The sequence below is a fragment of the Amphiprion ocellaris genome, chromosome 2 (assembly GCF_022539595.1).
Source record: "Amphiprion ocellaris isolate individual 3 ecotype Okinawa chromosome 2, ASM2253959v1, whole genome shotgun sequence".
Taxonomy (NCBI): Eukaryota; Metazoa; Chordata; class Actinopteri; family Pomacentridae; genus Amphiprion; species Amphiprion ocellaris.
The window spans coordinates 16,354,002-16,364,904 of NC_072767.1; the positions used below are offsets into that span (position 1 = coordinate 16,354,002).

The window sequence follows — 10,903 nt, forward strand, 5'->3', positions numbered from 1 at the left end:
ACACCAAGAGTCATGATGAGATTCTAAATGACAACTAAAATAGATGATAATAGTTTATTAAATTGACATCTTTATTAAGTTGATGGTTGGGTTCAGTTTGGGTAAATTTTTTATGGATGTGCAGTTTTTAGGCTCAGATGGTATCTATCTAGAAAGCATTGTACTATATATATATTGCTAAGTATCAGAAGAAGATATAAATTGCTCGCTTGTATAATATGACTCCACGACTTCTACAGTATTTGTTTACTCCTGGTTAATCATTGATATGTTTGTTCAGGCAGCTCATGTCACTTCCAGTCAGCTAAACTTTTAACTGGCAAGAGGACCAGGTTATCACACTAAGAAAACACTGACACAATCTCACTATACCAATATCTGTTTTTTTTTTTTTTGGTGTAACCTCAGGTTTTAACTATTTGTTGTATAGTTATATTTATGTTGGTAGGTTTTTCCAATGGTTCCTAAACTTGGGGTCAGACCCCCCCCACCAAAAGGTCACAGCATAAATTTAAAGGCTCATATGATGATCAGTGGGACAGGAAAGACAACCACAATCATTTTTTCTGTTTATCTTTTATTTTTATTTGAACTGGTAAATAATGTGAGCTCTTTGACAGTTGTCTCAATAAAATATTGTCCACATTTAGAGTGGAAATTTCTCTTTGGTTGCAGTGCCAACAACTTATAGACATCTGAAATGTAACTAGAGGACTAAGCTCTGTTTTTGTAAGAACTCTTGAATCCAAAAAGATTTAGAACCAAAATCTTTAACAATTCTTTGCAGATTTTCTTGTCTTATGTTTTAATGCTGAGTTTAAATATGAAATTTGGAGTAGAAATACAAAGTAGCAAAAAATTTTAATATTCAAGTAAATTTCTAATGCCCCCAGAATATACAGTTCAGTCCTTGAGTAACTGTATGTAAGACTTTCCAGCTAAAGACACATTTCCAGCAGGGGTAGAATATATTTAATAAACAGCTGCACTGAATATCTTATGTATTCAAGAATGTTGCATTAAAAACAATCCTGGGTGAAATTATGAAATGCCAGAAATTAAAAGACATTTCCACATTAACCTGCTAGGGAAATTATCTTCAATAAGTTATTATTATAAATATATTTAAGTCAAAGTCTTGCCAAACAATGCAGTTGTAAAGGTACAAGTGGCTAGTTGATTGTAAACTGGCCGGAGGTGTGAGTTGCATTATCATGGTTGTCTATTTCTGTGATGGAGCAGTGACCGGTCCAGGCTTTACCCCACTTCTCTTCTAATATGGGATAGGCTCAAGCATTCATTTGTTAAAACAGACTGACTGACATATGTTCATTAATATGTCCTCAGATGACAGCACTGAAGTATATACAGAGATTGAGCATCAGTTCATCAGGTGATTAACCATTTCCTGGTTATCACATACAACTGGCTAAATACCTTTACTGGCAGATAAGGCACCATCAGTGCACCTCTAACACATAACCATTGTGCTGACTGCCATTCTTCCTTTGGTATATATGTACTCAGCTTCACCATTTATCAGCTTAGACCACACTGGACTCAACTAGTGTTACGTCAATCTGATGAAATGATGTCCAAGAGTAGAAACATTGCATTTATTTATTAAAGGTTGAATACTGAGGTCATACTGTTAGTAACACTTTGCGCAAGCTGTGGTGGCCCTACCTGCCAGTAAATGGACTGCCTAATGGTCCTAACGCCTTACAAAAATTCCGAACAAGTCCGAACGGAGGTTCGAACATATTCCTAACAAGATCAAAGAGTTTCTAGCGAGGTCCAAACATGAGTCCAAACAGATCCAAACCAAACCATGGACTGAACGGGTCACGTGACGTAAGGGGGCGTGCGTAAAAAGTTTGGTTTGGCCGCCATGTTTTTTCCACCGCTGTAGCACAACATTAGAGAGAAGGTAAGCTCGAAAACGTGATAAATACTCACAAACGCAACATTCTATGTAAGCAGAATTTCTAATCGTGTGACAAAACAATAAATTAATTCATTCTCCGTCCTGTCAGCATTGCTATTTCAGTTATATTTTAACTTTCGTGTTACGTAGCCCGCTTTTCCAACGTAGCTTCTGGCTGTGTACATACGAGACTACGCGGCAAATAATACGACAACATCTGAGGATTACGTGTTATTTATGTGTTTATTTGCCATATAAACAAAGCCGATTTCTCTGGAAAAGCATTAAGATGTGAAATATTGATGCCAAGTGTCATTGTTCGTCCGGGTAATAGCATTTTTTAGAGACTCGTTTATCGATGTTTTCTCCATATTCTTAATGGAGCTCAGCCATTGTGCAAACAATGGATTTGCTGTCCCCCAGTATAAACAGCAATGTATTTATAATGATCAAAATTCATTTTATATATATTTTGATTACACATTCTATATATCTATTATTGATGTGAGCTAAAATAATGAAAAATAAAGTTTTTCATCATCAAAACATTTTAAAGTTTAAAGTCTGTGTCTTCAGTTACCAAGCTCTTCCACCCATGGAGGTCTGCTGTGCGCTTGGACAGTTTCCATTTCATGAGGCGCTTCAACTGTGGCCTTACTACAGAACACCACCCTTTATATGGCACCTTTTGTGCCAAGCTGTCATCCTGTGTTTTTGAATGGGACCAGGAGGATGTGCAACGTCTGAAGGAGGCCAAGAGAGAGGAGTAGAAGAATAGCCACAGTGGACATGCTCCCACTGAGGAACAGATTTTCATCAAAACAGGGGAACTGAGGAAACACTGCCGGAGGAGGACGCGTGCAGTGGAGGAGATGCGACGCATGATTTCAGGACTGTTGGAATCTATGTGGGAGCTTACAGACACCACAGGGTTGCCTTTGGTGAGCCAAGACAGCATGCGCCATATTTGGGAGGTTCAACAGAAGCACCTGGAATGCCTCCAAGACCCTGCAGGTGTTGCACTCTACACTAAGGTGGGGACACTCCAAAAGGGTGGCAAAGAGGTGAACATCCTTAGGTGTGGTAGAGGGTCCTCCTCCCTGGAGAGTTTCCACCAACACCAGTGCGTTTTCATTCCAGGTACATTTGCATTATTTAAAATAACATACGTATGCACTGTAAGGTATTCATATATGTTCGTTTTACAATAATTGTTGACTGAACAAAGTATTGTGTCTCCTAGGCTGGCAGTGCAATGCATTACATATGCAGATGTACATGCTGGAGGGGCTATCAAGGTGGAATATGGGCCGGGCCAAGGAGGCTTTAGCTGTGGAGGGGGGCCTCAACCCTTAGAAGCTTTGATGTTCGACTGATGTCCCACCTTAACAACTTAAGCCAGAGAGTCCATGGTTGTCCTCTAGTAGCAGAATTCACCCCACCCGGGAAACCTACTGGTAAGACAGATCTCAGAGCAACAGTGGTAGACCAGTGTTACTTCTCTTGCTTTTTTCTATGGTATTTTTTTAGATTGTGCTACACATGTAGGAGATATTTCTGTATGTGCTTTCCTCACATTGTGTTTATACTGGTCACAGAGGAGCATATAGCGGTGGAGTATTTATTGGCCCAGACCAACAGAGGGGACCTGCTTGCTCCATCGCATGTCCCTGAAATCCCCTTACAGGGGCTTGAGGAGGAGGAGGACGATGAGGCAGATAGCACCATAGATGTGTCTGAGCTGGTGGCAAGTGATCCTAATGACCAGTTGTTGGAGGGTGACACTGCACCCGATGTCCTTGTCACAGAGGTCAATAACACTTTCTGAAACACTTTTTAACCAAAAACACAATACTTACCTCAAATAAATGTGGTCAATTTTTAACAAGCTAAATTAATGCTAAATCAGCACTGCTCTTGATTTTTTTTTTTTTTCAGACCACACAATGTGACTCCAGAGGTGCCGTGGGATGGGATGCAGTTGATGCCCTGGCAGCCTACCTGGTGAGCTTGAATCGCACAATCACAGCTTTGTCAACCAAGGAGGAGGCAGACATAGTTCACCTGTACACAGCTCTCCATGACATGGACAAGGCACCATCAAGGTACAAAAATAGTTACACATACAGTCCATGGAACAAATGAAGCAAATGAAATACTGTTTCACTGTTTAGGTATTCCCATAAGGCTAGAAAGAGGGCACGTGTGTCAGCAGGACCATGGAGAGCTCCCAGAAAGCCGAGTACCTCTGCACCTGGACTGCAGGCTGCAGAAAGGTGTGTGATCACAATGTGCTGAAAAATATTAAATTCAAATTACATGTTCTTCAAAGCTTTACACCTTGTTCACAGTCCAGGTCATATCTTAATTTTTTCCCACAGACTATACATGACTCATGGCCAAGCAGCCCAGGACCCTGAAGTAAACAGAGTCAGTGAGTGTGTTTGCCTCAGACTTGCCAAAGAGTTTGAGCAAGTTCGCAACAGGCCCAAGGACACAAAGGGGAAAACCATGCCCATCCCTCAGTCCATCGTCAGCATCTACAGCCACATTAGACAGCTGCTGGAGGACAGCAGGGTTGTCCTGGACCAGACAAACTTGGTTCTTGTGCCAGTTAACAACACCACTGTCTCTTCATGGTATGTGTTATTTCATTTACCTTTCCCATTCAGTCAAGACACAATTTATATTTTAATCTCAAGTATAAGCTCCACCTGCATACTTGTTAGAAAAGGTGTCATAACCTTAGGAGGGAGAGGCTCACATGTATGGATGATTTTTTTTGTCTTGTAGGCTACTCAGGAGGGACAAGAGGAGGGACAGGGATATGCTGCTGCAAGACACGGTACTTCCCAAGCAGCTACCTCTGGCCAAGGAGCCTCTCCCTGCAGTGAACACACTTCCAGATGTTCCTGTGCAACAAGCACGTGAGACAATGACATTTGAAGACCCTGAAAATCATGAGGGAGAAGCTTTCCCCGCCAGCGCACTCTGGCAGCAAACAAACAACCTGTGTTCTATCCACCATATGCCACTTTCCCTCCACAATTTGTGCCTGCCACTCCACTCCAGCAAGCTCCTCAGTGGCAGCATCTTCCTTCTTATCTGCATGCTCCCTCTCTTATGCACTCTCCATTTGCCCATGCTCCTCCACTGCAGCCAGCTCCTCCATTGCAGTTAGCTCCTCCATGTCCTGGGGCTGCTCCATGTCCTGTTGCTCCTCCATGGCAGAAAGCTCCTCCCGTGTGCCCTCCATCTGAGCCAAGGCAACGTGCCTGGAGGCTAAAAAAAGCTGCTCAAGAGGATGAGGAGCTAGTGTCAAGGGGGGAACCACCAAAGAACAGGCTGGCAAAGGAAAAGTACCATTACACCTGCAAGCAGTGTGGCCAGGACAAAAGTAAAAGGACTGGACACACCCAGATGAAGGGTCGATGGTATTGTCCAGCCTCAGGACTGACCCTGGATGAATGGAGGAAGACTTTACAGTAAATGCTGTCACTGTGACTTGTTCTCCCATTTTATGTCTCTGTTTGTCTGTCTGTTGGACAGTTTGTGAGACAGTGTTCATTGCACGCTGCAATAAAGTTTTAATATATTTGTTTGAGCCAAAATATGCCTTCACGTTTTTATCTAATCTCCTGAGGACACTCTTTAGATTTAGGACAGTGAGTGTAATACACTGAGTAACTAAATTCAGAATTAATTTTACAGCTGGTGACAAAACAAACACTTTGCTAAATTTGAAATGTGTTTATTTATTGTGCTGCCCTAAACTAGTCTCTCAAATAACTGAGTTTATCAAAAAGTGAGGGGACAGTCCAAATCACTCTGGTACAGGGAGGTTGCCGGTTCAAATCCCTCAAGAAACATAATTTTTTTCCTCTAAATTTAGCATCTTTCTGCAGGTTTCAGGGCTCTCAAGGTGAATCTCTACCTGATAAATGTTATAATTCTGATATTTTTCTTATAAATTTAGCATCTTTCTGCAGGTTTCAAGGCTCTCAGTGTGAATCTCTGCCCAATAAATGTTATAATTCTGATGTTTTTCTTCTAAATTTAGCATCTTCCTGCAGGTTTCAGGGCTCTCAGAATGAATCTCTACCTTATAAATATTATAATTTTGATGTTTTCCTCTAAATTGAACATCTTCCTGCAGGTTTCAGGGCTCTCGGGGTGAATCTCTACCTTATAAATGTTATAATTCTGATATTTTTCTCTCTAAATTTAGCATCTTTCTGCAGGTTTCAAGGCTCTCGGAATGAATCTCTACCTGATAAAAGTTATTTTCATGTTTTTCCTTTAAATTTGATGTCTTCCTGCAGGTTTCAGGGCTCTCAGGGTGAATCTCTACCTGATAGACGTTATAATTCTGAAGTTTTTCCTCTAAACTTGATGTCTTCCTGCAGGTTTTGGTGTAATTTCTCAATTTTTCCTCGAAATTTAGCATCTTTCTTCAGGTTTCAGGATGAATCTCTGCCTGATAAATGTTATAATTTTGATGTTTTCGAACCTTCTGAAAGGTGACAATCTTCCTGTTTTTACAGTTTCTTACTAGAGGAGGGCAGGTTTTGTTTTTTTTTTTTTTTACTTGGGGAGGGCAACTTTGGGAGTAGTTTTAATGAGAGCAGGTTTGGGGCTGGTTTTACTTTGAGGTCAGATTTGGGGGTAGTTTTACTCAGGGACGGCAGGTTTAAGGGCAATTTTACTTGTTGAGGGCAGGTTTTGGGCTGTCTTTTACTTGGTGAGGATAGATTTGGGGCAGTTTTACTTGATGAGGGCATTCTAAATTTAGCATCTTCCTGCAGGTTTCAGGGCTCTCAGGTTGAATTTCTACCTGATAAATGTTATAATTCTGATATTTTTCTTATAAATTTAGCATCTTTCTGCAGGTTTCAAGGTTCTCAGGTTGAATTTCTACCTGATAAATGTTATAATTCTGATATTTATCTTATAAATTTAACATCTTTCTTCAGGTTTCAAGGCTCTCAGGATGAATCTCTACCTGATAAATGTTGGAATTCTGATATTTTTCTTATAAATTTAACATCTTCCTGCAGGTTTTGTTCTAATTTTTAATGTTTTCTCTCTAAAGTTATCGCCTTTCTTCAGGTTTCAGGGCTCTCGGGATGAATCTCTACCTGATAAAAGTTATTTTCATGTTTTTCCTTTAAATTTGATGTCTTCCTGCAGGTTTCAGGGCTCTCAGGGTGAATCTCTACCTGATAGACGTTATAATTCTGAAGTTTTTCCTCTAAACTTGATGTCTTCCTGCAGGTTTTGGTGTAATTTCTCAATTTTTCCTCTAAATTTAGCATCTTCCTGCAGGTTTCAGGATGAATCTCTACCTGATAAAAGTTGTTATTTTGATGTTTTCCTCTAAATTAAGCATCTTTCTGCAGGTTTCAGGATGAATCTCTACCTGATAAATGTCGTAATTCTGATGTTTTTCGTCTAAACTTGACGTCTTCCTGCAGGTTTTGGTGTAATTTCTCAATTTTTCTTCTAAATTTAGCATCTTCCTGCAGGTTTCAGGGCTCTCGGGATGAATCTCTACCTGACAAATGTTGTTATTTTGATGTTTTCCTCTTAATTTAGCATCTTTCTGCAGGTTTCAGGATGAATCTCTACCTGATAAATGTTATAATTCTGATGTTTTTTCCTCTAAATTTTGCATCTTCCTTCAGGTTTTGGTGTAATTTCTCTGTTTTTCCCCTAAATTTAACGTTTTTCTTCAGGTTTCAGGGCTCTCAGGGTGAATCTCTACCTGATAAAAGTTATTTTGATGTTTTCCTATAAATTTATCATCTTTCTGCAGGTTTCAGGATGAATCTCTACCTGATAAATGTTGTTATTTTCATGTTTTTCCTCTAAATTTAGCATCTTTCTGCAGGTTTCAGGATGAATCTCTGCCTGATAAATGTCATAATTCTGATGTTTTCCTCTAAATTTAACGTCTTTCTGCAGGTTTTACGATGAATCTCTCCCTGATAAATGTTATAATTCTGATGTTTTCCTCTAAATTTAACGTCTTCCTGCAGGTTTCAGGACGAGTCTCTACCTGATAAATGTTGTTATTTTGATGTTTTTCCTCTAAATTTAGCACCTTCCTGCAGGTTTCAGGGCTCTCAGGGTAAATCTCTACCTGATAAATGTTATAATTCTGATGTTTTTCCTCTAAATTTAGCATCTTTCTGCAGGTTTCAGGATGAATCTCTACCAGATAAATGTCATAATTCTGATGTTTTCCTCTAAACTTGATGTCTTCCTGCAGGTTTTGGTGTAATTTCTCAATTTTTCCTCTAAATTTAGCATCTTCCTGCAGGTTTCAGGGCTCTCGGGATGAATCTCTACCTGATAAATGTTTTTATTTTGATGTTTTCCTCTAAATTTAGCATCTTTCTGCAGGTTTCAAGGCTCTCGGGATGAATCTCTACCTGATTAATGTTATAATTCTGATATTTTTCTCATAAATTTAACATCTTCCTGCAGGTTTTGGTCTAATTTTGATGTTTTCTCTCTAAATTTAGCATCTTTCTGCAGGTTTCAGGGCTCTCAGGGTGAATCTCTGCCTGATAAATGTTATAATTATGTTTTTCCTCTAAACTTGATGTCTTCCTGCCAGTTTTGGTGTAATTTCTCAGTTTTTCCTCTAAATTTACCATCTTGCTGCAGGTTTCAGGGCTCTTGGGATGAATCTCTACCTGATAAAATTTGTTATTTTCATGTTTTTCCTCTAAACTTGATGTCTTCCTGCAGGTTTTGGTGTAATTTCTCAGTTTTTCCTCTAAATTTAGCATCTTTCTTCAGGTTTCAGGATGAATCTCTGCCTGATAAATGTTATAATTTTGATGTTTTCGAACCTTCTGAAAGGTGACAATCTTCCTGTTTTTACAGTTTCTTACTAGAGGAGGGCAGGTTTTGTTTTTTTTTTACTTGGGGAGGGCAACTTTGGGAGTAGTTTTAATGAGAGCAGGTTTGGGGCTGTTTTACTTTGAGGGCAGATTTGGGGGTAGTTTTACTCAGGGACGGCAGGTTTAAGGGCAGTTTTACTTGTTGAGGGCAGGTTTTGGGCTGTCTTTTACTTGGTGAGGATAGATTTGGGGCAGTTTTACTTGATGAGGACAAGCTTTGGGCTATTTTTTACTTGATGGGGGTAGATATGGGGGCAGTTTTATTCGTTGAGGGCAGGTTTAGGGGCAGTTTCCCTTGTTGAGGGCATTTTTTTGGCTTTTTTACTTGGTGAGGGCAGGTTTGGGGGTAGTTTTACAAGAGGATATGAGGTTTTGGGCTACTTTTCACCCAGGGTGGTAGATTTGGGGACAGTTTTCCTTGGTGAGGAAAGGTTTTGGGCTGTCTTTTGCCCGGGGCCGGTCGATTTGGGGGTAATTTTTCTCATTGAGGGCAGGTTTGGGGGTAGTTTTTCTAGGTGTCAATTAGGAGTGAAATTTTGGCCCGTTTTTTTTTTTTATCCAGGGGAGGGCAGGTTTGAGGCAGTTTTACTTGGTAAGGGTAGATTTGGGGGATGTTTTACCCAGGGAGAGCAGGTTTAAGGGTACTTTTACTCGAAAAGGGCAGGTTTTGGGGTAGTTTTACTTGGTAAGGCTAGTTTAGGGAGCAGTTTTACCTGGGGAGGACAGGTTTTGGGCTGTTTTTTTTACCAGCTCCATTAAGTTATGTGAACTTGTTTGTGTTCTTTATCTCAAATTGTCATGGTAAGTTTTGAATGTTGAACTCAAGTTTATAAGTTTTAGAAAATTAAAGTTAAAGTAATTAATTGTCTTAACTATTTGTAAGTTTTATCAGGACCTTCAGTGTTGATCTAACTTATTTCTGTAAGTTATACCTTGAAAAAAGAAACGGGGTGCTGGGTGGAGGGAGAGGAGGGTCCTGCAGAAGAAATACCATAATTTTGGGATTAGTCAAAAATAAAACTGTAAAGCTATGATATCTAATAATTATCGTGCTCACCAGTTCTCTAAATTGGACAAACCATCGCATTTCAACCACAACTTAATTATTGACAAACAATATAGAAAACAGCGTGGACTACTTCCAGCGGCGGAGGGACACCTTTTTCCCGCTAGCTGCAATCAGACGCAGTGACGCAGCAGAATGCAACTGACCAGGGCGGAGGGATACGTCATTCTGCTGGGAGAAGAGACACGGCGAGGAGGTAGGTTATCTTCTGAAAGTGCATTTGAGTTTTTGTCGATAAAATTTAAAAACAATGTCATTTTCTTCTGTGATAAAATGGAGTAAAGTCAGCACATTGACAGAGCTTTGCGAATATGACTACATTTTCGTGTTTTTCTCTGTGCTAATCCATCCCGTTAGTAGAAGTTTGAAATGGCGCATTAGTAAATTACACCACTGTTGTCCATGTGGGACGTATTTTAGTTGACGGCGTTCATTTAGGTTACAAATGCTTCCGACGTGACAGGAGCAATTAAAAAAAAACTTTTGAACTCAACATTTGCCGGCAAGGAACTGCTGGCTAACGTTACCCATTTGTTAGTTAGCTAGTTTGGACACAGTCACGGTAAAATAGTTCTGGATATATTCTGGTATGCCCGCGAAAGCTGAGTCACGTCACGCACCCCCTCCCCCCACCTAGAGTCAGGGCTCGCTTTTTAGCCGTCGGCGCCGTAAGTTTTAACTTATGAAATAACACGTTAATGAAGTCTAAAGACTTGGACGCTCATATTTACTGCATATAGTCAACGTATTTGTCGATGGTCCGAGTGTTTGAGGGGAGGCATTTGTGTTTGTACGGCGTGTCGTAATGAAACGAGCTGAAATACCGTTAATTTCTTGCATTGACGCGCCGCTTTTTATCCACCGCCGCGCGCGCTCTCGATTCATCCTCTTGCTCGCGCTATCACAACCGAGCTCCCTCTCGAGACCGCAGCTGCTCTGTGAATGAACATCGTTGTCAGGTTGCAGCACTGTCTGAATTGTGTGTGACTTGTCGAGTTT

General features: G+C 40.3%; 1 protein-coding gene across 1 annotated transcript; it reads left to right on the top strand.

Annotated features, from left to right (window-relative positions):
• Positions 1–1,871: 1,871 nt before the first annotated feature.
• Positions 1,872–5,538, top strand: LOC118471340 (uncharacterized). The gene is made up of 8 exons (XM_055019219.1): positions 1,872–1,930; positions 2,504–3,067; positions 3,171–3,384; positions 3,526–3,737; positions 3,866–4,032; positions 4,102–4,203; positions 4,309–4,566; positions 4,721–5,538. Exons 3-8 carry the CDS (start codon positions 3,303–3,305, stop codon positions 5,106–5,108), a joined length of 1,209 nt encoding a protein of 402 aa, XP_054875194.1. The 5' UTR covers positions 1,872–1,930; positions 2,504–3,067; positions 3,171–3,302; the 3' UTR covers positions 5,109–5,538.
• Positions 5,539–10,903: the final 5,365 nt, after the last annotated feature.